The 27,000-nt window shown below is 41.9% G+C and overlaps 1 protein-coding gene and 1 long non-coding RNA gene across 2 annotated transcripts; one reads left to right on the top strand and one right to left on the bottom strand.

Annotated features, from left to right (window-relative positions):
• Positions 1-15,089: 15,089 nt before the first annotated feature.
• Positions 15,090-17,016, top strand: LOC113030102 (uncharacterized). The gene is made up of 3 exons (XR_003273548.1): positions 15,090-15,706; positions 16,262-16,407; positions 16,811-17,016. It is a non-coding gene; the product is annotated as an uncharacterized LOC113030102 (long non-coding RNA).
• An 8,572-nt stretch (positions 17,017-25,588) lies between these two features.
• LOC113030101 (histone H1-like) lies at positions 25,589-26,774 on the bottom strand. Its single transcript, XM_026181224.1, has one exon. The coding sequence runs from the start codon at positions 26,279-26,281 to the stop codon at positions 25,805-25,807; it is 477 nt and encodes a 158-aa protein (XP_026037009.1). The 5' UTR covers positions 26,282-26,774; the 3' UTR covers positions 25,589-25,804.
• Positions 26,775-27,000: the final 226 nt, after the last annotated feature.

Genomic DNA, 27,000 nt, shown 5'->3' with positions numbered 1-27,000 from the left:
AGAAGTGGAAATCATGAAAAAGGAATTACAGAGTGAAAGAGCAAAAGTGGAGAGTCTGATGAGGAATCTGAAGAAGAAGCAAGAAGAGCTTGAACGTGCAAAGGGAATCATGAGTGAAGAAAAAGAAGAGATGAAAGAGATGAAGACTGACATTGCCAAAGAACAAGAACTGTTGTTGAAGGAAAGGAGAAATGTGGAAGAACAGCAGTCTGGGATGGAAATGAGGGGAGACCAAGTCATGGATGAAATGAAATCACTAGAGATTCTGAAAGTGAAACTAATTGCGAGGAAATCCCTGAAAGGTGAACTGTCTGATGTACAACCCAGAGAGGACATCCTCAGTAGTGTTACAATCTCTACAAGAAACCTTATAGGAAAACTAAATAGACTGATTCATCAAGACTTGCCGACATATATTAAGAGAGTAGAGGGGGAAAATGAAAAAATATTACAAGTGATCTCCACATATGAACAAAATTGGGTCAGAATTTATAAGCAGAAAATTAAAATTACTGCAGATTATGACAAGATACAACAACAAAAGAAACATGTGTTTAAGACAACATTTGACAAAGCAATCCAAACTGAGGATGTTGTAAAACAATGCTTACATGAGCATCAGGATGAAGAGACCAATGAACATGAATTTAAGCAGAGGATGAAGGATGTTGCAGTTAATCTTGAAGGAAGCAAAAGATACTTGACACCTGACAAGGAAGGTCTGCTGTTAGTAGGAGAAGGTGAAGAATTTGGAAATGTCAAGAAAACAAATCTTGCAACGTTGTCCATCTTGTCAGCAGAGGAAGATGACTTCACACAGAAGGGAATTTTAAAAACTGAGTTTTTGAAACAAATCTGGAAGGACACTAGAATAGAACGAAATGAAATAAATCAGATGAAGCTCAGAGGTCAAGAAATGAGAAACAATATGGATAAAAGAGTAAAGGTGATCAATCATTTTGTTAGGAGATCAATATTTCAGAAAGAAAAGACATCAGTTGAGAAAACAAGAAAAATGTTGGAACATGGGCAAAGTAATACGTTTTTATCTGTAAGTGGCAGGGATGGAGAACACAAATCACTTGATGAAAAATATACCGAGCTCCAACAACTTAAGGTCCGCATGCTTAGTGAGATTGAGAAATTCTACATACAAAACAAAGCGTCTAAGACACTGACAACTAGCAACAAAGCTAATCAAACAGTTCAACTAGATTCTCCAAATATCTATCAAGAGCAAATAAAGGTAGAAGAATCTGAAGCAGCACCAGAGAGATCTCCTGGACTCCTCAGTCAGCTCAGACTTTCCTGTTATCGCTGTTGCTCCCGTTATTGTGCCTACTGCAAGCAAGGATGTATAAAGAAAAAATGAGAGGCAAGAAAAGTGCTACATAAAAATCAGTCCATTTACCTTTTGTTTTACTTTTTAGTTATATTAATATGTGTGTATTTGGAAAATGTGTTTTTCCCGTTAATCATATTAACCTAACAACGTAAGAGTACCAGTCTGATGTCAATCATCTAATTTTTAAACAACTAGTTATGTAATGTAAAAGTATTCCTTTAACATGTTATTTTTTTCACAAATGCAAAATATTAAAGTTTAACAGATAATCTTAACATTTCTAATTACATTTTTATGCTGATTTCTAATTAATCTTCTTTCAACATATTTATTCTGTTGTCTTGTGTTAGAATACAGAAGCACAAAGAATACAGTAAAATCAAAACTAACAAGAATATTTGAAAACTGTGACTCCATATATATTCATATTTAAATGAAAGAAAAATGCATGTTTAACATAAATTTGATCCCTAAATAAATCTTTTTCCAAAACCATTCACATCACTGCAATATTTTTCTTTTGGTAAATTTCGAATTATATAAGAACCCAATTGTTTGAAACATTATTTAAATTAATTACACAGTTAATTGTAAATTGACAAATTAAATATAAAACTCATGCCATCTAATTATCTTCATTGGGGTATATCATGTACACATACATATATATATATATATATTTATATGTCATATATAAACCCTTTGTCACGGCTGCCGAGGCGAGCCGTGTGGTGTAGAAGGGAGAAAGGACCCAAAACGCAGGCAGTAGATGATAATGCTAGTGATGTTTTATTTACACAGTGGTGAGATGGCAAAACAGGCAAAGAAGGAAGACAAAACTAAAGACCTACACTGGGAAAGCTAAATGACAAACCTGAGAGGGTTCCAGAATGGGGGAGAGGCAGTGACGAACCGGCAACAGGCAGGAGAACATCAAAGCTGACGGGACAGGGGAAACGTAAACTGAACACACTCACATGAGATAGAGACCTTCAGAATAAAACAGGAAACTCACAGACACAGAACTGGACAAGACGCTGAACTAAACAGACAGATTCACACACAGACAGTGTGACACCATAGACAGACAGAACACAGAAGTGGAACCAGGGAAAGCACAGAACAGAAACCTAACAAATGGCAATTCGTAACAGAATATGTATAAATGAACAAAAGCATAAAGAAACATAAAACACTGAGTCGGCAGACTCAGGACCATGACACCCTTTGCTACGGTAGTATAGACCTGGAAAGTGTAGACAAAATAAACAACACTTGATTCTGTAACTTGCCTGATTCTTCAATACAATTTTTATTGTGTTTTTAGTGAAATGATTTTCTATATAATATTTAGAAAATCCTTATTAGAATTCAGAATCTTTTTTCAAAAGATTTTAGAAAGTTCTTTCAATCTTGGGAAAGAGGACCAATAAGACAACAGGCCTAGTTAGATCTTTAAATGAACCCAGCTTCATTTGTTGATCTATCCAACAAGGTTATAATGGTTGACACCCTATCTGAAGCCGAGATTCTAATAATTAATCCTTTAGGTCAGTGGTTCTCAAACTTTTCACAATGAGTACCACCGTATAAAATATATGGTTCTTAAAGTACCACCCTTATGCCCGACATTAAAGTACAGTAGTATAGGCCTATTTAACACCATATACAGTTTACACAAGACAATTTTATTTCTTATATGGATGTTATTTATTTTAACTGTCATAAACAGGATGCGACAAGTGATATAATAACAACTGTACTGCATTAAGACATCAAAGCAGGTGGGATATCCGGTCTTTAAGTGATGACATATGAACCCTGCTTCCAGGTCCAAACTACTCTGTGTTTATTAAAGCTGTTGTGTCTTAATGCTTTGTATCTTTTTCTATTTAATCTGAACAAGCCCCTAAAAAAAGTCAGTGATCACTGTCGACCTCTCTCAGTTTTTATTATCACTATTCATTTTAAAGCTCAGTTTTTAAAACCTTACGATGCAATTACAGCCCAGCCCATGCAGCAATACATTAATGACTAACCTCGTTAAATATTCAGGAATTAGAAAAAAACATCAAATCACTAGAAGAAGCCTACGCGTCCCACCAAGATCAGGAAACATTGAACAAAATACGCAAAACAAAACTAGAATTAAATGAGATAATTGATAAAAAAACAAAATTCTTAGTACAAAGACTACGCCTACAAAATTATGAACATGGTAATAAATCCGGTCAATTTCTAGCAAACCAGCTAAAAATAAATAAAGAAAAAACAACTATATGTGCTGTTCAAGATTCATCTGGGAACACAATATATGATCCGATACAAATAAACAACATTTTCAGGGATTTCTATAAAACGTTGTATTCACCACAAATAAACCCATCTAAAAAAGAAATTGATCAGTTTTTGGACAACATAACTCTTCCAAAATTATTGGACACTCAAGCAATGGCACTGGATTCACCACTGACACCAGGTGAACTCCAAGAAGCCCTGATAAGTATGCCCAATAATAAGGCTCCAGGTCCAGACGGCTTTCCTGCAGAATTCTACAAAGAATTCTGGTCGATTCTAGCACCAGTTTTCTACAGAACGTTGTTGGAAATTAAAGAAAAGGGCAGACTTCCATCAAATATGAATTCTGCAAACATTAATCTCCTGCTAAAACCAGGCAAAGACCCTGTATATCCCTCAAGCTATCGTCCAATATCCCTTATAAACGTAGACCTTAAAATAATCTGCAAAGCTCTCTCAAAGAGACTGGAGAAAATAACCCCCCTCTTAATTCATCCTGACCAAACTGGTTTCATAAAAGGTAGGCACTCATCAACAAATACACGTAGATTACTTAATTTGATAGACTACTCATACAGTAAAAACCTAGAAACTACAATATTCTCTTTAGACGCAGAAAAAGCATTCGACAGTTAACTGGAAATTTCTATTTGCAACTTTACACAAATTTGGTTTTGGATCCTCTTTCATAAACTGGTTAAAAATATTATATAATTCCCCAACAGCTTGTGTTAGAACAAATGACCAGACATCCTCCAGCTTCTGTCTCTTGAGGGGCACCAGGCAGGGATGCCCACTCTCCCCTTCACTGTTTGCAATTTTTATTGAACCACTAGCAGCAGCAATTAGACAGAATTCAGTAATTAAGGGCATAAAATGCAAGAACGTGGAACATAAAATCAGCCTTTATGCGGATGATGTGTTACTCTTTCTCCAAAATTCACAAACCAATATCTCTGGGGTGATTGAATTGATAAACTCTTTTGCAAGAATATCAGATTACTCAATTAACTGGTCAAAATCTACAGTTCTACCGATTAATTGCTCCCTCCATAATTCCTCTTCTACACCACTGCAATCGGGAAATGTAAAATATTTAGGTATTAATGTTTCTCCCAAGCTTGCAGATCTAACTAAATTAAACCATATCCCACTTTTAAAGAAGGTAGAAGATGATCTGGCTAGATGGAAATGTCTACCCATATCACTCATGGGAAGGGTTGCCGCTATAAAAATGATGGTCTTACCAAAAATAAATTATTTATTCTCAATGATCCCAACTAAACCGCCACAAGATTGGTTCAGATCTCTAGATTCATGTATGTCCAAATTCCTTTGGAAAAATAAACCCCCACGTATAAGCTTAAAAACACTACAAAAGACCAAGGATAAAGGAGGACTAGAACTGCCTAACTTTCAGCACTACTTCTTAGCCAACAGGCTTCAGTTTATCTCAGGATGGCTAAAACATACCCTCTTAGATGAACCTTGGCTAGATGTAGAACAAGCACTCTGCAATAATCTAGAGATCTCAGACCTACCATTTATCAGCTCAAACATCCAACGACATGAATGCTTTAAAAGCATCAACATCAGCTCTTCTCTGACAGCATGGTGGGAGTTTCTAAAATTGACGGCGTCTTCATTAATCCCATGCAAACGTACACCTATCTGGAACAACCCTGACATATTACAAAACAATAATATGATAAACTTTTCAGATTGGAGTGGTAAAGGAATCAAATATTTAGAACATATACTAGAAGGAACAGAATTTTTTTCATTTGACAGACTAGTTACACAATATGGGATCAACAAGAAAAGATTTTTAGAATATCAACAAATTAAATCCATAGTAAAAAAGAAATTTAAACCGGGTCAAGTTGAACTACAAACACCACCAAGTGTGGTTCAATTTCTTACTCTTAAAACCCCCAAATTACTATCCAAAATATACAGAATGCTTTCTAAAACAGATGAATCAATATCACTTCCTATTGCAAAATGGGAAGCGGATTTATCAGTTAACTTAGACCTAAACTTCTGGTCTCAGATTTGCTTAAAAACCTTTAATCTAATTAGAAATCCCAGTCTTCAATTAATTCAATACAAAATATTACATAGAGTGCACTATACAGGTCATCGGATGTTCAAGATGGGCTTTACGTCTACCAACAACTGCTCACACTGCTAAACCAATTCACTGGACAATTATATCCACGCTCTTTGGTTCTGTCCACCAGTTCAGAAGTTTTGGCGCGAGATATGTGAAGACTTATCGAAGTGTCTGAAATGTAACATTCCAACTTCCCCCTTAGTGTGTTTGTTGGGCAGTTTAGATAATGTCACTTCAGAAAAGAATATCTCCCATATGGTTTTCACTGCCCTATGCATAGCCAAGAAAACAGTCCTCATGAACTGGAAAAATAAAAATAATCTTAATTCTAACCAATATAGAAATTATCTATTAGATTACATTAGTCTTGATACAGCCTCTGCCACCACATCAGATCAATTGCTCTGGGCTCCTTTGATCAGCTCCATCACCTAGTGGGGGTGGGGGGTCATAGTCTGGTCCCGCCTTCACTGTTGTGATTGGTGTGGGGGTAGGGACAGGCTTAGGGCGTCGGGGGGTTCCCCGGAGGCATCTTCCTTGGGGGGCTCAACCCGGGGTAGCGGTCATGTCCGGTTAGGGGCTCTGTTGGCTCTCAGGTGACTGTTTCCTCGCGGCTGCGTGCAGCGGGGCTAGGGGAGGGTCTGTGCTGACGGACGTGGGTTACTGACCTGGTAGCCTGGCTGCCCCTGGGTGGGTCCGGGATGGGCGTGAGGTTCTGGGGGCGCTCCGTCTCTGGGCTGGGACCCGGACCGGGCCTCGGGGGCTTGGGTCCTGGTTGGTGTGTTGCCGGGGTTGTGGGCGGGTGGGTGCATGGGGGCCCAGCCCTGGAGCGGGGTGCCGCCGGTGCATCGAGCCACCTGGGGGGCTCTTCAACTGGTGGGGGAGATTGTCACATCTTGCAGGAGCTTTCCTCTCTTCAGGAGCTCCCTCTGCAGGAGGGGGAGATGCAGGAGAGGTGGAGGAAGATCTCAGCCTGGGTGTTTATTGTCTTATGTAGTCTGGAAGATGAGTGGATGGTGGGGTGGGTGCAGTTTTCTCTGTGGTGGGGTTGGGAGGACTGTCCCGGGCTCTGTGGGGCCGGGAGGCGCTGCTGCGCTGGGCCCCGGTCTGGATGGGCCTGGGCCCCCTTTCCCTGGCGGGTCGCGGAGTATGGGGGTGCCTACTGGGGTCAGCGGGGGAGCTGGCCCCAGGGAAGGGTCACTTGCCCCTCCCTTCCTTCCCTCCCCATCTCCAGCTGCCTCCCTCTTCCCGCTCCACCACAACCACCCACACATGCAGGACCTTGGAGTAGGGGTATGTCACCAGGGTGCAGAGGAGGCTACCCCCCCCCCCCCCTCCCTCTGTCCCCTTCTGGCTGCCTCTGCCTCAATTTTATCCCACAACTTAGACATTCACATTACTCACACTCTCATTACACATACATATAGGATCTTGGGGGTGGGCACGATACACGGAGTCCAAAGTACCATCAGGGTGTACACCCCACCCCTGGCATCGTTGCCCACCTCTCAATTTTAAATACACGTAGACATTGAGGGCTAGCAGGAGGGACTATGCGCTTACCTTTTGCCATATTACCCCTGTCCTAGCTAGCCTGCATTGGCTGCCCATAAAGTACCGTATTCAATTTAAAATATTACTCCTTACTTTCAAAACTATTAATAAATTAGCGCCAAGTTATCTTAGTGAACTTCTCAAACCACATACTCCTGCTAGAACACTCAGATCTGCCACTCAACTACTTCTGACCCAACCCAGATCTCGACTGAAGTCCCGGGGTGACCGTGCGTTTGCTCTGGCTGCCCCGGTACTGTGGAATACCCTTCCTCTCGACCTCCGCGCATCTGACTCCATTGCACTGTTCAAATCACGATTAAAAACCCACTTATTCAATCTTGCCTTTCCCTCTAGTTAATATTTCTTTTATGATTTTATATCATGCACTTCTATGCTCATTTAAATTCTTGTTTGCTCTGTACCTGTTGCTTTCCTATGTATTAGTGACAGTTATCTGTTTGCATATTTAGTACTTGCTTTGGTCCTATTTCTATTATCCTCCTCCTATACTCTATTTTACTTGTTAAGCACCTTGGCATACCCTTGGTTTTTAAGTGTGCTTTATAAATAAAGTTTATTATTATTATTATTATTATTACCTGCTGCTCTCTGGCAGGTAGCTCCAAGCCCTCCTGGGTTTTAAATGCACCTTAGAACACACATGCATCAACACTACAATGAGCGGGTGGAGGGAGGTTTGGAGTCTTCTCTCACCCCCATTCTCTGCGACCTGCTGGAGCGGGGGGGCTAGGAGGAGGAGTTGGCCGTCCGACTGCGGTCTGGAGTGTGGGGCCTTCCTGCTGCTGCAGAGTCGGGGCGGTCTGCCTCCCCCCACCGCAGGGAAAAGGGTAACACCACCTGGGTCTGGGTGCGGTTCCCCCCTCCAGGGGCAAGGGCACCTAGACCCGGTTTGTAGAGTACGCTTGGGGAGTGTGATCGTGTGTACAACGTCTCTTTATGTCTGTCTCCACGTTGGTTGAGTGTGGAGTAAGTGCATATGAGAGCATGAGGGTGGGAATGGATGTTTGTATCTGTGTGTGCCTGTATGTCTGTGTCTATATGTCAGGTTGGGTGTCAGGCGCCACCTCTCTGGGGACATCTCAGGCCCTCCAAGGTATGGAGGCCTATCTCCCCCTACCACCACTTCCCCTGCCAGTGGCGGTCCCCCTCGGACATCGGTGCGTTGGTGGTTCTTTGTGTCCGGGGGTGGGCGTCCAGGTACACACCGGCTCACTCCTTGGCGGCCGCTTGTCGGGGCCTGGAGCCTGGGGCTCGCTCGGGCCACTTCGGAGGTGGGGTGCCCCCGGCCTCTCGGCCTGGGGCTTGGTCACTCAGGCACGGCTGGCTGCCGGCGGAGCTCACGGGCACGTCACTGCAACTCCCCCTGGTTTCTGCTCTGCGGCTGCTGGGTGAGCCCTCATCTGGGACTCTCCTCAGCTCTTTCTGGGACAGTGGCGCAGCTGCCCCTCTGTTGGTCTTCCTTGGTCTCTTGTGTTCTGGGGGCCTCTGGATGTCTGGAGTTTTGATCTCCTCCATACCTGCTTCATGCCCTGAAGGACGGGACTGTGGCCCCCCCACACCCTCTAGCAGATTATTACATGAAGGAACCTTTTAAAAAACAAAAAACAAGCGCGTCCATGCTCACAGGTGTACACACGGGTGATCACACCCACAAACTACACCCTTTTTGGCTCCTACCTCAAAGCACACTGTGTTCTGTTGATCTTATGTGCTGCACAATAATGTTTAATATTTAGTATTTACTGTCATATTCCCATATATCATTGTGATGTTGTTTATTCTATTACTCTTGTTCTCTTCTGCTTGTTTTCTTTTTTCTTTCTCAGCAAGTGACCCAGGTGATTGATATATGCATTTTTTTTTCTCTGCCCGTTCTGTTGGTTTTTGTCTTTTGCCCTTCTCCCCCGTCCCTCTTCTCAGCTGTTTCTCTTTCCCTCTTTCTTTCTCCCCTTCTTTCCCCCAGTCAAGTCTGTCCCGTATTCAGTAAGTGAAAATAAAATAAACAATAAAAGGTGAATCAAATGGACCATTACGGCAAGGCTGGGATGGTCAATTTGGTAAAGTAAATCCGTTGGGCATCTTTCTTTGCCTTTAGACAACAATTCTGATGGCAAAAGAGCCAAACGGGACAGGCAAAAAAAAAAAAGAAAAAAGACTAACCTCGTATTGTGGATGGATTATCTCAGTTGTTCTCCTGACTGAAGTTTGGTCCGTTTACAGCATCCTGCCATGCATTTGTCCCTAACCATCAGGAACCCTCACGTTAACTTTTATCGAGTGGAAAAAGGTTAGCGTTCATCATCCAGCTTCACTGTGTTTATGTTATGCTACCATAGCTGTTTAGCTAGCCACCATGTAGCACAGTGGTTCCCAAACTTTTTTTCGCTGGGCCCCGCTTTGTTTTACAGAAAAATGTTCGCGGGCCCCCCCTCGCACACACACACACGCGCACACACGCATGCACTAACACACGCATGCACTAACACATCCTCCAACCACACACACCCATATTTTGCTCAATTGTGGTTTATTTCACACCTCAAACATTTAGTAAACAATTAAGCAAATACAAGTAATCTGCAGGTAGTAAGAAAATAAACTACTAACTCGCTACGTCTGCACCTACACGGGTATTTTTGAAAACGCAGCTGTTTCGTCCACACGTAAACGGCTTTTCGAATCACCGAAAACTGAGATTTTTTAAAACTCATTTTTTGCGTTCACGTGTGGACGAGGAATACAGAGTTCATCACGCAACATCAAATGTATGTGCCTATTTTCACGTCAGCTGTGCGCCACGTTATTGCTTACATGAGAGGAATTGCAGAATGGCAGATAAACCGTATTTTGTCTCTATCTTCAGGTTTTACACGCAGTTACTGTCCCTCTATTTAGAAAGGCAGAGGCGTCACGGTGTAATTATTTTACATGTAGTTGTTTTTTTCCTGTGTAATAATATTCAACATTGCTATCAATACATTTTTCCAAAAAAATGCCTCTCTGTGCAAAATGGGTTCAAAAACATAAACAGCTGTGGGATACTGTTTGTCCATGATTTAGACAGGGAAAACAAATCGTGGCAGGATCAGCCTGATGTTATTTGTATCCCACTGTAACTTTACTGTATAAAGAGCTAAAATCTCCAAAATGTCAGGAGTAGTTAGTCATTACAAGAAGTGTTTGTGAACTAAAAATCAAGAATGTGGGATACTGTTTGTCCATGATTTGAAGAGCCCAGCGCTGCTCCCGACGAAGGAAAGACCAATTCTGCAGGGGAGACCTACCTTGGCACTTGTGCTGGTGAAACCAGGGGAAGATATGCTTCACCATATTTTCTAGTCTTTGGCTTAGAATGAAGTTGGTTTGGAAACATATTCAGCTATGCTTCATCTCCTGCTTTGCGTTTGTGTAGGCGCCCCGTGCTAGCAGTGTCCAAGCGTTGTTTTTGGTATTTTTTCCCTTTTCATGCCGCGCACCCCCTGCAATGGCTCTGCGCCCCCCCTAGGGGGCGGGCCCCACACTTTGGGAAGGTCTGATGTAGCACATCATTATATACCAGCTAGCCCAACTTCAGTAACCCTACAAACGTCACTGCTGTTTAGTTTTCTGTCTTCATTTATGTCAGAAGTGATTGCAGATTTTTTCAGAAATCCCTTCAGAAATCCATTTTTCAGAAATCCTTCAATCAGAACATGGTATATTATTTAATCTTACATTTTTTTTGGGAGACTTCCCGCGTACCAGTTGACTGCCTTAAGTCAACTGGGACCATTCTGTGTAGTGTTTTTATGCTTTCCCAGTGGCTGTGTGAGTTTCTTTTGAGTTACTTCAGCTTCCCCCGACTATTCAAAGATGTGCTTGCTAGCTTACATGGTGATTTGATACCTACATGCACTGTAGGCGTGGATGTCACATGCTTAGCTGTCTCTCTGTACTGGCATTGCGATCTTCTGGTGAGCTGGTTGTACCAGTTTGTACCCTGATACAGCTGTGAGCAAGCTCAAGTCTTGTGACCTCAAGTTGGATAAGCAGTTAGAAAATGGATAGATGGGATATTGCTACTTAGTTGACCATCTATGTCGGAATATGTCAACGATTTTAGATGACAGCAGTGAATGGACTAAGTGAGTTGGTTTTAAATGTGAAGAGGAGCTTGTTTGTGACTAGATATTTTCTGAGCACTCAGTGTTTGCTTAAAAAGTCTGATAAAATTTTCCCCAGCTCATGACTGCCAAATGTAAGAAAAGAAAAATCAAGAAGTTGCTACACAAAAAAACGTTAACTTATTTTTAAAAGATTCTTCTACAACTGCTTTCTGCTTCTTATAAAATATATAAATATAGAAGAGTTAAATCCAAGCTAAATTCAGTTTCTTGTCTCATTTGTCTCTTGTCCCTTGTCTACAGCAAAAATAACAGTTTCACAAAACTGTGGAGGTCTTAGTAAGTTTACACTGTATGGCCTACAGGCCACAGCTCTTAATCTTTGAATGCAGGTGTTTTAGTTCCTTTGCTACATTTATGTAAAATCAAGTAACTACCCAGGCAATCTCACTAAATTTGAGGATGGTACTGTAATGGGATCCTGCCTTTGCAAGAAGTCAGTTTGCAAAATTTCATATCTCTTAGATATTCCACAGTCAACTTTAAGTGGTGTAACTAAGATATTTGCTCTGTGCAAAGCGTTAAATCAGGCACGGTTGTCTCACAGTAAAAGGTCCTGGGTTAAAATCCAAATGTAGGGTCTGTGTTGGCCCTGCAACATATGAGTGACTTGTCCAGGGCGTACCCAGCCTCTCACACTTACAGTGTTCACTGTGCTCATTTGTAAAGCGCTTTACAAACTCAAACATTATGGTTAACAGGCAGATTTTCCTGTTTGACTAAAGCTAGTCAAACAACGTAGAGCCACTTACTGCTACATCAGCCACTTACTGGTTAAATCAGCTTCACAGACAGTGTTACATCTATGGTTTTTGAGACCATGGCTCAATGGTGTAAATTAGCCTCTATATGTTTAGTGGTTCATGTCCTCTTTAAATGTTTAATAAAAAGTTTTTTTTAGCCCACACCGGTTGGAGCCATCTTACTGATGTATTTGTGGATGTTTGTTGTCTCATCCTGGACTGTGGTGCTGACAATCACCAGTCCCTGGCCTCCTTCCTTCCACTTTGTGTACAGCCTCAGGGTGCTGGACTTGGGGTGAAACCCTCAATGCATGGTCAGGAGCTTCCTTGTCTTGATGTCAGTGGCTTCTATCTCCTCCTTTGGCCCACTTATTCCAGCAGGGTACCTGATCATGGGCAGGGCATAGGTGTTGATACCCCGGATCTTGTTCTTACCGTTCAGCTGACTTCTCGGGACTTGCCTGACCCTCTGCAGGTACTTGGTGGTTGCAGCTTTTCTAGCGACCTCTTCATGGTTCCTATTTACCTGTGGTGCCCCCAGGTGTAGCTGTCCTCTATGTCTGCAATATTGCCTTCTGGTAGTTCGATCCCCTCAGTTATGACTACCTTCCCTCTCTTTGTTACCATCTGACTACACTTCTCCAGTCCAAATGACATGCCGATATCATTGCTGCATATCATGGTGGTGTGGGTCAGTGAATCAATGTCTCGTTCACTCTTGGCATACAGCTTGGCTGGTTCTGTAAAGAAAAGTAGAGATGGACCGATCCGATATTACATATCGGTATCGGTCCGATACTGACTTACATTACTGGATCGGATATCGGAGAGAAATAAAAAATGTAATCCGATCCTTTAAATATCAAAAAAGCACCTCACAAAACTTGCGACACAGCGTAACTCAGCTCATAACCGTAGCACGTGGGAGCAGTGTGCTCACGTGATAGAGTGGCTGTGTGTATTTGTAGCCTCACTACCAAACCAGCATTTCATCTGGAGGAAGTGATCCCAGAGAGAAGTAGAGCAAGTGTATAAGTTCATCTCTGAATGTTTGTAAAAGCATTCCCGCGTTAAGCTTAACAACCGATATATGGAGCGACTGCCTCTTCTCTCTCCCTCCCCTTCCTGCTGCTACCTCACTCATGAAACTGATCAATGATCAGCTGATCGTCTGTGAAGGTTCTCAGTCATCCCGGTCATCATAGTCAAAGGAGCTTGCAAAGAAAAGCGTCTGGACTTCTTTAAGTTGCTTGAAGACGTTTCACCTCTCATCCGAGAGGTGGCTCTCATACAGAAGAGCCACCTCCACAGGACAAGACTCAGCAGTCCATCTGCATCTTAAGGATAAAGGACACTCTTTCGAGGATGCCAATGTTCACATTTTGGACAGAGAGGACAGATGGTTTGAAAGAGGAGTGAAAGAAGCCATCTATGTCCACTGTGAGCGGCCATCTTTGAACAGAGGCGGGGGTTTACGACACCAACTCTCTGCCATCTATAATCCAGTTTTGAGATCCCTCCCCAGACGCCTTAACGCCCACTCACATCCTGGGCCATCTGACCTCAGGAATTTGCATGATAAGGTGGGGCCAGGTTTCACAATGAACATACCTGAAACTCTGGCTGATTGGGACCCACACCCAGTTTCACACCTTGGCTCAGGCGATTAGAGGATCATCAGGGGGTCCTTTTGTCCCTCTGTGGGGGGTTACTCCCACTAGGTTTATATCTGGGACTCTCCACCATTTGACCTTAGAACTGAAGAAGCTTCTCGGATGAGAGGTGAAACGTCTTCAAGCAACTTAAAGAAGTCCAGACGCTTTTCTTTGCACGCTCCTTTGACGATCAGCTGATCGGCTTTTCTGTCGCGAGTTCATCTCTCTTGCTTGTTTTTGACCCACTTCATGCCAGAAAGAGGAAACCAGCGGCTGAACAACAGCAGCACGTTTTTACCTTGATAAGCTGTTGTTAGAATTTATTTAATATTACTTTCTACACCAGGATCATTTTCTACGTAGCTGACGGCTGGTAACTGTGCAGGGGCGGATCTAGCAAAGTTTAGCCAGGGGGGCCGATAGGGCATTAACAGGGAAAAAGGGGGCACAAAGACATACTTTTCTTTCTTATTCTCTGACCAAGTTATTCTCTGAACTGCAACCAACTTCAAAAAAAGTGTGCCAGCTACTGAAATTAGCTGTGGACTTGACTCCACAACAAAAAGAAGTGAAAAATCATCTCAAAAGATTCATCAGAGAGCTGGATAACATTAAACTTCAGAAATGTATGCGTTTCTGCACCGGATCTGACCTTATAGTAACAAACAGTATTTATGTAGAATTTCAAGATATGACAGAGTTTACAAGAAGACTGCAATTTTTAGTTAACGTAGGTTAAGGTATCAAAGTTTGGCATTTGTTATTGATTACAAAGGTTCCATTTAAAGTTGGTGAAAATATTTTTTAAAATTCCAGTATTTTCTTAATGTCATATTGTTTCTAAGCATACCTGTTATTCATCCATCAAATTGATTCAAGCTGCTTAAATGATTCAGTCTGTTTTGAAGACGGTTATTGATTACTGAGATCATAAATAAACAGTCACGTATACAGAGACACACAGTGCTTTAACTGTTACGACACACCCACACGCACACTCACTCACGTACGTACACACATACACACAGGTACGCGCACACAGTCACTCACGTGCACTCACATAGACACACGGGTACGCGCACACACAGGCACTCACGTGCTTGTGCATACACACACAGACACACGGAGTTTGCAGCACACCATGGGGGTTTTATGATGGGGTCACTTCTATAATGCTGGCTGTAACTAACAAAGACGTGGAAGATCTGCAGAGGGACACCGGCCTGGCACATCTCCCTTTCTAGAAGATGCATGCTTAAATGAAGATGAATAAAGATGAATAAAGGTTTTGTGAAATAACTACTGGGTTCCGGTGCCATCTCTGGATGCCCGGGGAATAAAAGAACCAGGGTAAAATTGATTTCTCAACAAGACTCAAGACTCACTGTACATTGAAGCTTTTTATTACAAACAATTTACAATACTGAAAAAATGACAGGAAGTATTGTTTTCTGAAGTAACAAAGCAAAAGACTGCTGTCTCTCTTCAGTTGCTGAAATACTCCACAAGAGACCCGAGTCATGACAGCAAATTGTCAGGGGTTGCTGAGTGGATGTGGAGAAAAGGACTCAAACGCAGGACTCACGGTGAAGATGCAGGATGTTTATTGTGAGGGACGAATGACGAAAACAGGAGATGGCTGACTGACTGACTGACTGACTGAATAACTGAATGAACGGCTGACTGATCTGAACTTGGGAGGCAAACATGGGGCATAGACAGCAGTGACAACATTAATGACGCGACGCCGACCAAGAGAGAACTGAGGACTTAAATACACTGGCTGAACAATGACTGATAGGTGACAGGTGAGTGAGCAGCTGAACACAATTGAACTAACGATGCATGGAATAAGAACTAGAACATAATGCACACAGAGTAACGTAACACAAAACAGGAAGTGGAACGTACAGAGGATAAACAGTGAACATGAACTGAAAATACTGGGTCAACGACCCAGAAACCCTGACACAAATGTGCTTCTGTTTGTTTTTTAACATGCTGTAGTTGCCTGACTGAACATATAAGTCCTGTGCACATAAAGTAAAACTATTGATGAAAAATGTTCACCTCGAACGAGCAAATCCCAGACAAAATGTAGTAAAATATTTCAATCGTGTTGAACATTAAATTGTGTATATATATCAGTAAAAATCACCCTTTCTATGGCCATTTTTCATTAGTTTTCAATTCAGTCAAATGCTTTCTTGTATTGCTAGGTTGCACATTTTTGTATAACACATCCTCCTCTTCACCAAGATTCTAGAGGAGATAGTTGCTATGTGTTGACGTTTCTGGAAAAACAGTAAAATCACTTAAGTCCTTTTCCATGACTGACTCACTGTGTCCTTGTTTATGAACAGATCTAGAAAAAGAGAGACAGGGACATGAGCTCTGAACTGTAAGCATGGTCTGCTTCTTTTGTGTCCGGTGAAGGAGCAAACAATGGAGAGGGCGGTGATGTTCCATCTATACACAACATGAATGTTGTGTATAGACACAACCTGTGGTAGGCTACTTTGCATTTCAGAGGTTTCTGTGTTGTTATCCTCTTTGTAGTCTTGCAGTCTTATAGTTTTCCTCTGTTGGTGGCTGCTGCTGAGACTTTCATCATCTGAAAGTGTAACCCAGTGTTAATTTGGTTATCTGATATTGTGTGATATTCAGTATTTATGTATATATCTATATTGGGTGTTCAGTTATAAAATGTTCTTCAATGATTTTGAGTTTTTTTTATTGCTATTGGTTTGCGGCTGCTTTACGACAGTCGACTATGGTAGTACATCCTAGCGGGAGGGGTTACGAGCTCACGTGGCTTGTAGCTGTGCCAGAGAGCAAGCTTTGGTGAGCTAGCGGGGAATATCTCCTTCTGCAGTAGCCTTAAAAAAGACTATTGTTCGTTCTCCTGCCAGACGCCTCGCTGCTGTGTTGCCTTACTGCTGTGCTGCCTTACTGCCTTACTACCGTGGTGTCTCGCTGGTGCCATTAAAGGACCGGCAGCTGCCATCCATTCATCCATCCGGACCTCGATTATTTGGACCGAAGTACTCACACACACACCCGCACTCAGTGCCATACACTCTCTTTATTTTGCTGGCCAGCTAACACCATTGTTTTTTGTTTTTTTTGTTTTGTTTTTGCATTCACAAAGACTATCCAAAGACATTTTGGTTATTGTCAAATAGACACTCTCTGATTACGGACTGAGGAGGTTGTGGTGTTACAACCCCAGGACTGAGAAAAAAAAGACTCTTTACACCAATATATTCACTTGTCTCCTGGTTAGGAGAAGTGGCTATTGATGGAAATATTTTTTTTCTTTTTTCTTCTTCTTGTCTTTGTTTACATTGTATCCCAGAGAAGTTTTAAGTTGTTCAGGTTGAAACATTTGCCCTTAGAGTTGGTTAAGTTTCCTTTGATGTATCAGTGTCAAGCTGATGTTTAAGAGGGTATGTTAAGGACAGATGTGCTCCAGTCCATCAATCCTTTAAAGTGCTGGACACCGATGGTAAATTGCCATCAGACCCTAAATAAATTGTCCTCTGCTGTCATCCATATTGCTTCACTCATTCTTTGTTGAGTAGATGTATTGGTTACAAAAGCACCAAGTTCAAGTAGGCCTGATTCTCTCATAATTTGGAAGAGTTTGTCAAGGCTATGTGAGACTTCAGTGCCACTGTTTTGGCTGGCCTGGGATAAGAGATGGGTGTGCTGATGTAACTGAGTAATTTCTCTCTCTATAGCAACATTCTGCTTTAGCAGCTCCTTGGTGCGTAGTGTAATAGCCAGCAGGCCCAACTGGTTGAGAATCTCTGCTGTGTTGAGGAAACTGCGCTGACGTGTGGAAGAGCTGTCTGGAGCTAGGTGATATGGACTGTGAGCTGTTGAAGTGGGAGATGAAGAGGAAGGAGAGGAGGATAGGGGAGAAAAGGAAGAAGGTGAAGAGGGTATGTGGGACCTCGAGATGGACAGTGAGCCTAATCTTTCAGAGCTGGAGTTTTTGTGACAGTGGCGGGACTTGTGTTGGGTTTTAGATGAGGCATAACTGGGCAGCAGGCAGTGAGATAAGTTGAGGATAGAACTGTGTCCTCCTCTGACTTTATGTTGGAAATGGACTTTGTTGTGGACAGGGTTTTTCAAACCAGAAGAAAAATAAACAAACAAACACAAGATGTAGAGGAGGTTATGGTCAAAAAGAGATAAGTTGTAGGGCACAAAAACAATCATATACACATCATCTATGCATTGACATGGAAATGTATTACATATACTGGGACAAATGATCAAATTAGCAATTTTAAAATGAAAGAATGATCAAAAACAGTCTAAAAATATTCAAATCCAGTTTAACCTTATTTTCTATCTGAAAAATAAAGCAAACACATTGTATATTGTGTGCTTAGCACCGAATATTGGCCCAAAAAGGTTTGAAACTAACTGATGAGGAAAGTCAAGATTTCAGAAGCTAGAGATAGCTAGGGTGATAACTAGGCTAATGGCTAAAAGTACTATTCTCAGAAATTGGTTAAGACCAAATCAGAACTAAAATTATTATGAATATTTAACAATGCAACACACTAGAATGGCGAAAAAATAAATACACCTCCACATTTATTATATCTTCAGATCCAGTCAGTTACATCCAGTGGTTCCAGATTAGCTACCAAATATTAAAACCTGTTCGACTTATTCAGACCTCTGACATCAAGAGTCAGGTGTCTCTATATGTGTGCGCAGTTTGTAGCGGCATCTTAATAGATCTAATGAGGTTTCTAAGGGCACTAAAGGATGGGATTTAAAAACAAAAGAGTTTTAAAGCACTTTGAGGCCACTGTTGTTCTGATTTGGTGCTGTACAATTAAGATGGAATTGAAATGAAATGATCTTCTACTTATTTAAAAGTCAATCATTGGGCTGTAAGGAAACTAATCCAGATTTGGTGCAGATTCTGGATCTGTTGAGGACTAGCCACTCCAGCAAATGTAAAATAAAAACAGACTGTTGTGATGCAAAGGAAAGTCTAAAACACTTCTATTCTCTAAACACAATTTATAACTCAGCATTTAGAGGGGTTTCCATTTCAAACCAAATCCCCCCCCCCCCCCCCCCCCCCCCCTCCAAAAAAAAGTTGGGACACTGGGTAAAATGCAAATAAAACAAAATACAATGATTTGTAAATGTAATAAACTTCAACAACACAGAAAAATGTTTAAAATAAAAAAAAGTACCATTTCAAGAAAAAAAAGCACATCAATCAATCAATCAATCAATCAATCAATCAATCAATCAATCAATCTTTATAAAGCCCTTTTCATACAAAGATGTAGCACAAAGTGCTTTACATGGTTAAAAGCAGCCCACCCCACCCTGCCCTCCAACTCACTCTCCACACTCTCATTAACATAAACGATCATGGATACATAACCCCCCCCCAACGCACACACACACACACACACACACACACACACACACACTTAAAAAGTAAAATTGGGCTGGGCACACATGAGCCAAGTGAGGAAACACTATCACGGGGAGCCATGTGCACCGGGAGCCGGTCACAGACCGCAGCCTCCAGGCTGGGCACACAGCAGGAGGGAGGCAAAGAAGCCCCCCAGCCAGGCTGAGAAGACCTACAGAGCCCCAGCAGCCACGGTCGATCACAGCCCCGGTGCAGAGAGCCCCCTCCGAGGAAACACTGGAGATATGACCTAATAATAATAATAATAATAATAATGGATACTTTATTGATCCCCATGGGGAAATTACTTGTTTTTCTCTGCATTTGACCCATTCACTCAGTGAAGCAGTGGGCAGCCCACTAAGCAGGCGCCCGGGGAGCAGTGTGTAGGGACGGTACCTTGCTCAGGGGTACCTCAGGGTAGCCGTTAAGTGGATTCGAACCGCCGACCTTCCGATCATGGGGCGACCACTTTACCTACTGAGCTATCCCTGCCCATAATAAGAGTATATACAGAATAAAAATAAATAAATAAATAAAATAAATAAGAATGGGATACAATATAAATATAAATAGAGTAAGAAGATAAAAAATGAATAAGAATAAAATCAATAAATATTAGGTAAAATCTAAATTAATAAAAAAAATTAATCAAAAGGCCAGTGCCTGAGGACCTCAAGGTCCGCGAGGGTTCATATGGTAAAAGCAAATCTGAGAGATAAGAAGGCCCAAGACCATTAAGACATTTAAAAACCAATCCTGATCCTGAAACACACAGGGAGCCAATGCAGCAATTCTAAAACCGGTGTAATGTGGGCCCGCATTACACCGGCCTGAGAGAGAATAAGGCGGACCCTGGCTATATTTTTAAGATATTTTTTAGATGATAAAATCCAATTTTGGTAACATGTTTAATATGTGGGATAAAACCAAGCTCAGAGTCAAAAATAACACCCAGGTTTTTCACTTGTAGTGAAGGGCATAGTGAAAATGCCTGTAATTTAGACAAGAGTTTCTCTCTCTGAGCCTCAGGACCAATGATTAAAACTTCAGTTTTGTCCTGGTTAAGCTGTAAAAAAAAACACACATTTACCACTGTGCAGCATGTCGTCTTAAATGTCTGGGAACTAAAACCAGTTGTTGAACGTTTTGGAGAGGAAAGCTAATAGAATTCTAGCTGCTCAACAGTCCTGGGTTGTCTTTGTTGTATTTTTCATTTCATGATGTGCCAAATGCTTTCAACTGGTGAAAGGCTTGGACTGGACAATTCAGGAACAAAAATGTATTTTCTAAAAACCCATTGTATTGTTATACCTGCAGTATTTGGTTTACCATTGTGTTGCTGAAGTATTCAATGACAAAAAATCACAAGCGTCCTATATTGATGGGAGTTGACGAGAGTTCTCTATATTCTCAAAATCTTTTAATGATACTATGCACTGTAGATGATGACATATCCAAAGTCCAAAGATCAGCAGCCCAGCACTTCCTTTTAAAGACCTGAGCACCAGAGAACCACCTTGGAGAGCAGTAAAAGAGGTGGTAAAGAATGCTGAAGCGTCAGAACGAGTGGCCTGCCTTACACATTGATAGGTTTGTAGCATAAACCTATTCGCTGGAACGTTAAGACAATATAATTACACTGCAAGCAAGACGCAAGTAGGCAAACTTCTTCATGTTACTCGTGCACGGGAGAGAACCGGACAACCGCTTGACTCCAGTTGGTCTCGTCCGTTCTCCCATACACTGTCCTTTTATTGAGGTTACATGAATATGCATAGGTTCATTAACATACGACGTCTACATACAAACAAAGAGTACCTTGCCTGTGTGTGTGTGTGTGTGTGTGTGTGTGTGTGGGGACTGCTGATCAAAGGGTCAAACATCCTTGGTCAGGAAGAGGGTAGCCTCCCCCTCACCCTAGATGGTTCATCCTAGATAACACGGTGAGGAAGTCCTGCAGTTCATCTAAACAAAGAGCACCTAGACTAGAACAGACGTAGCTAGGTTAATCCTACCATAAAACAATAAGACACGGTATGACCTCTCATGCTCCCAAAGTGCTGTCTAATACACACAAAGTTTGCAGACTATCAAGGATCAAAACCTCTACCAATCTACAACTAATTACAAAACTCTAAGCATATATAAGTAAATATTTCTAAGCATAAATGACAATCAACAATACAAATCTAACATTTCCCCCCTTTTTGACCTTTATGCCTGAAAAGTTCCCAGGTATGAATACCTCATGTCTGACAGTTTCAATGCAAACCTTTTTATACTCAGCATATGTCAAATCACCCTAAATTACTGAAAGGTACACAGTTTAATAAATGTATTAGCAGTTACCCCATTCATTGAGCTCATCTCATGGCAAACTGCATCTTATGAGCAACCAAAGAAATTGTTAATTTAATAGTGAAACTAAAAAAGTAACATTTTCAAAAACATCTCAACTTGGTGGTGCTTCCTCCGGGTGTGCACATCACATGTCTCTCTGCAGAGTGGTTTAAGCTCTGCAGGGCGTCATGAATGTCTCTTCCAGTTGTTTCCATCACTGTCCATAGGACCAGAGTCCAAATGTATGTAGAATAGACATTCAAACATACTAGTTGGTTTTGTGGTTCGTCAACATGGGTCTCAGCTATTTCCAAGCTGCAGACCTCTCAGCACTCTAGTTTTATGGCCTCTTACCAGCCCCCATCACCTGACTTCAGACCTTCGTCTTGTGAGGGGGATATTTATGACTCCTTAATTGTCCACGCTCTGCAGAAAAAGCTCTCTGTGGAAAGGGTGCTGGGTTCCGTCATCTTACTGCTGTTATGATCCCAGCAGCCTTCAGAGTGTCATCGTATGCACAGTACAGTGGCACAGCGTTAGGTGATGTTCATAGGAAACTGCTGTTATCACCACCATAGCTTCTGGTTCCTGTGCTTTCACAGAATCATGATGTCATCCTCGAACTCCTTCTGCGCTGTCGATGGAGCTTGGCACGCTCCCCTCATCCCACGAGTTTTCATGTTCCAACGCTGCTGAAGGTTTAAGGCAGAGCACGTCGTACACCTTAGTTGTCTTCCTCAGCGTCAATATTGAATCTTTCATTTTATTTAAAATCTTGCTGTGGGAAGTCTCCTCTTGATTTCCCGGAAGCTTAGTAGCACAGCTCTCTGTGTGATGTCTGCTGTGCTGAAGATGATCTCTGATCCTCCTGAAGCCTCTCTCCCATCTTGTGGACGATCCTCTCCTCTATTTTGCAGGCAGTTTCATGGTCCTTGCTGTGGCTCCAAGGTCTGATTTCATGATGGGCCCCAACCAGCTTGACCTTTGACCTCAACCACTGCCTGGCTGTCAGCTATGCCTGGAATGGTTCACGCTTCTCACTGGGCCTCTGAAGATTTCTCAGGAGATTACTGCTGCACCTGTATTTCCTTGCTAAGAAGAAAAACTTCTATTTGGAGAGCATGTCAACAATCATCAAACCACATTCTTTAGTTCAGTGAACTTCACTTATAGGCCATCAAAGCCTCATCTGAACATGGATGCACCACTTGCATAGGTTTAATATTTGTAAATAAACGGCTAATCACACAAATCACTGCAACAATAATAAAAAACATTGTTTAATGTTAATCCTTGGACCCCTCCTCTTGACGCATGGACACACCCATGCGTCAACTCACCAAACCTGGATTCCAGTCTTAAAGAAAAAGATTAGCTAGATCATATCCCAGGCAACATCAGGGCATCTCCTCCCCTGGAGCAGCACCACCCTGGACCTATAATCCTGCAATGAAAATGTTAGTGTGCTTTGCATATTAAGTTTGCTTAACACCTGGCTCTCCCAGGAGCCTGCATACACACCATCATGGCCTGGAAAACAAAATCTGGAAGTAAAATCAAACTTCATACCTGTAAACAATTGTATCATAAGGACTAGAAGCATTCAACATCAGCAAGACAAGTGTCATGTGCAGGTTGTCTCAAATCAGTAAACTACAATTATTTTCATAAGTCGCCTCAGACATGGATCATCCCATCTACTCAGGCAACATTAATGTAATCGGTGACTGCTCTTAAGCAAAGTCACTCCACTTATATATTACTATGGGCTCAAAAGTGGCCAGCTAATGAGCCCATATCAAACTATCCCAGAAACACTGTATCTCTTATTTGTTTTACTCATGTCACTTGTCCGGTTCAGCTGAATCTTCCACAGCATTCTCAAAGAAACTAACATTAGCAATACACATTGACTGTAGTCAGACAGAGGTCAGACACAGGTCAACAGGTTCCAGAGGTGCCATAAAAACACCATAAAGTCAACCCTAGCTGTGGAAAGAAGTAACACCAGTTCTCAACACAGGAAATTTCACACAGGTTATTCACATTATCAAAGTAACCTTCACATTTTCCCATCAACACAATGCAACAGCATCACCACTCATAACCTGTAAACACAGTTTTCCTCACACATAAACCCAGAAATCCTGTAGTAGGAAAAAACATCAACCAGTTGTCCTGGTATAAATCGCATCATCAATTCACATGAAGAACTGGCATGCTGTAAGAAAAGAAAATGCAAATATTAGCGCTTGCGCAGGCGTATGCATACTTTGTCACAGTTATCTCTGTGAGCAACTCAAGCTAGTGAATGACACACACATAGTAAATTCACAGACACAGAAAATGGCATTTAAAATGTTAAATCATCACGCAACCTCGAGTGTTGCTGTCATCTTTCTGCTCCTGTAAAAGGAAACACATGGGTTCATCTGCACCTTTGTCAGGTGGGGGTTAGCTTCACACAATCATGTTCAGTCAGTCAGTCAGTTATTTTAAAATTCCTACTCATTCACTCAGTGGTTCCTTCTTTTGCTAATTGTGGAAATTATCATCGCATTCGTTTCCACGCTCAGCAAAACGACGTTATTTCAAAAAGAAAAATAATTTAGACTGGATTTCCTCGTTGAATCCTTTTTGGGGGGGACTCTCATTTCCTAATTGTCCCAAATAAGTGGCTTTCTCCTGAACCCATTTTAAATGTGGAGAAACTCACTTGCAACAATTTTCTTGACGACGTGTAACGCTTTTAATTCCCGACTTGCAGATCTGCTCAAAGAAAAGAAATTCACAAGCAAAAATCAGTGCTTGTTCAAAAATGAAAAATAAAAAATAACAGAGATTATCAAACCAAACTCTCAGTGCACTGTGAAAGTATCAAAATAAAAAGGCCTTGTTAAGTCATGACACAAGCTCCTCATCTCAGGAGGGTAAATCATACCATTAGCATGGTTTATCATACCATCATACTAATCGGCAGGCTCAACTTCACAACAAAAGAAAAATCATCAGCTAGATTCACTCCAAATCAACCATCAGCTGCACAACACACAACATAACCCTAATGTCATATTAGCTATGAGTTTAATCACCCGGTCTGTGCTCTTCACTCATTTAAGCCACAGATCTATTTTATTCAATTTTTCCTTTTTCCCTTCATCATAAAACATGTGACATGCTGTCATGCACTTCACAAAACAGTCTGTTCTGACGTATTCAGAGTTGTGTATCTAAATACAGGATTCACTCGCACATCAAAGCAGGAAACTCAGTGTTTTAGAGTCTCTACTCAACACACAACAAACTCCAACACATCTCATTCACTCATACTAGAATTCAATCACCTTTCATTAATCTAAAACCGATCAACTAATTTGCATATCAGCTATTAACCCACTAAGTTGACAGGACGACAGAAAAGCATGTTCAAAATAGTATCACAAAAGACAATTTCCCTCATACAGTAAATTACTTATGCTGCCTCAATCAAGCAGGAAGCTTCTCCCAATTTACCATTTTAACAACTAAATTTATTGTCTGATCACTGGTTGGTCAAACCAGGATCTTTTTTTTTTTTCCCACAAAAGTTAAACTGTTGTCCTGCAACTTGTAGAGTCAATTTTTTTCTTTAGGATAAATTCAGTATTTGATAACAAGTGTCTGCTAAATTGACACTATTGTAACACTGATGAAAGATAACAAGCTAATTTTCATTGCATGGGTTTGTGTTATTAGGCAGGTCTAATGCATGTCTGTGGAGCTGCATCTCCAGCAGAGCATGTTCTTAAAGCTGCCTTTCCTACACATTTCTCTGCTACTATTTAATCATTTCTTAACTAATGTGCTATGAGTCTTCATGAGTCATTTTGTGTTTGGAATTGTTAGTAGGGTTAATGCATGTTCTGCTTGTGTGTGTGTGATTTTGTATATGTTTCTATTTTCGCAATGTTTCAGACTCCGTCTCAATTTTCCAACTTAAGCAGTCAGTTTTCTTTTCCCCAGGTTTGCTAACCCAAATTTTGATTTCCCACATTAAATAATTCCTATGTGTTCTCACCTAGTCTTCTCACTCTGTTGTCCTCTCACTCTTTTGTCCTCTCCCACTTCAACAGTCCCGGCAGTTCTCCTTCAGCTTTGTCCTGTCTAGTAGCTGAAGTGCTGCTGCTGCCTTCTTGGGCGACTTCTTAGCAGCTGCTGCCGGTTTCTTGACTTTGGCCGCGGCGGGCTTCTTGGCTTTGCTCTCAGTAGCCTTGTTCATCTTGAAGGATCCGGAGGTCCTGGTGCCCTTGGTCTGCACCAGAGTGCCCTTCGCCACCAGGCTCTTGATGGCGGTCTTGACACGGGCCTTGTTCTTGTCCACATCGTAGCCTCCGGCAGCCAGAGCCTTCTTGAGGGCGGCCACGGACAGGCCGTTGCGCTCCTTGGAAGCGGCCACGGCTTTCACAATCAGCTCGCCCACGCTGAGGCTGACCTTCTTGGGCTTGGAAGTCATCGTCTTCTTCTTCTTGGCCTGAACCTCGGCGCAGGGCGTGTTTATGATGGAGCCTTTCCCACCACAGCGCTGGCACGTTGAACGCATCATGAAGGGTCCATTTCTTTCATGTCGCTAGCCGCATGTGGCTTGCCCGAGTCACTCAGTCCTTTTTGAGCATTTCAACATGCTGCCGCCGCAGACCCTGGCCTCAGATCCAGCAAGTTTAGCGCGCTGATCTCCAAAAAAAGTCCCGAAGGCCAGAAAGACGTCAAATAAGTGTCTCGTGCTGAGAACTCAAACAAAAACTATTCTTCACGCCACCATCTTGCTCGCCCTTCCGTGGAATTCATCCAATCAGACAGGAAGATGGGTTTGCTTTCTTCTTCTGCTGCTGTTTATCCACATTGCTGCTGCTTGTTGGGACTTTTTTGCTCAGGACTTGATGCTGTCTCTTTATCATGTTATTGCTTTGGAGCTGCATTCCTTGTCTTCAGGGAGGGGTGAGAACTTGCTTGCTTGTGAGGTTGAGAGACACATACACATTGCGCTTTAAATAAGTCAGCCAGAAACTTGGCCTGCATGTTTCCAATGATGTTAAACTATAACTTTCTTCCAACTGTTGCATGTGGAAAATTGATACAGGTCTGCTTTTCACCTGAAAGTGACAAACTAAAACATGTTCATTATTATCATCACTGCTTAATCAACACACATCTCTCTCTCTCTGTCTGTGTGAACAATCCTTTCTTAAAAGCAGAAAATGACATTGTAGTTGTTTTTCGGCTGATCAACACAAAACCTTTTTCCTATGATTATTTTTCATCTAC

Source organism: Astatotilapia calliptera, chromosome 10 (assembly GCF_900246225.1).
Source record: "Astatotilapia calliptera chromosome 10, fAstCal1.2, whole genome shotgun sequence".
Lineage (NCBI taxonomy): Eukaryota > Metazoa > Chordata > Actinopteri > Cichliformes > Cichlidae > Astatotilapia > Astatotilapia calliptera.
Note: the sequence above shows the minus strand (reverse complement) of the source record. Positions and strands in the feature narration are given on the sequence as shown.

What these genes read in the sequence shown, in the direction of transcription:
- LOC113030101 (XM_026181224.1), bottom strand. Translation starts at nt 26,281, where the DNA reads ATGATGCGTTCAACGTGCCAGCGCTGTGGTGGGAAAGGCTCCATCATA.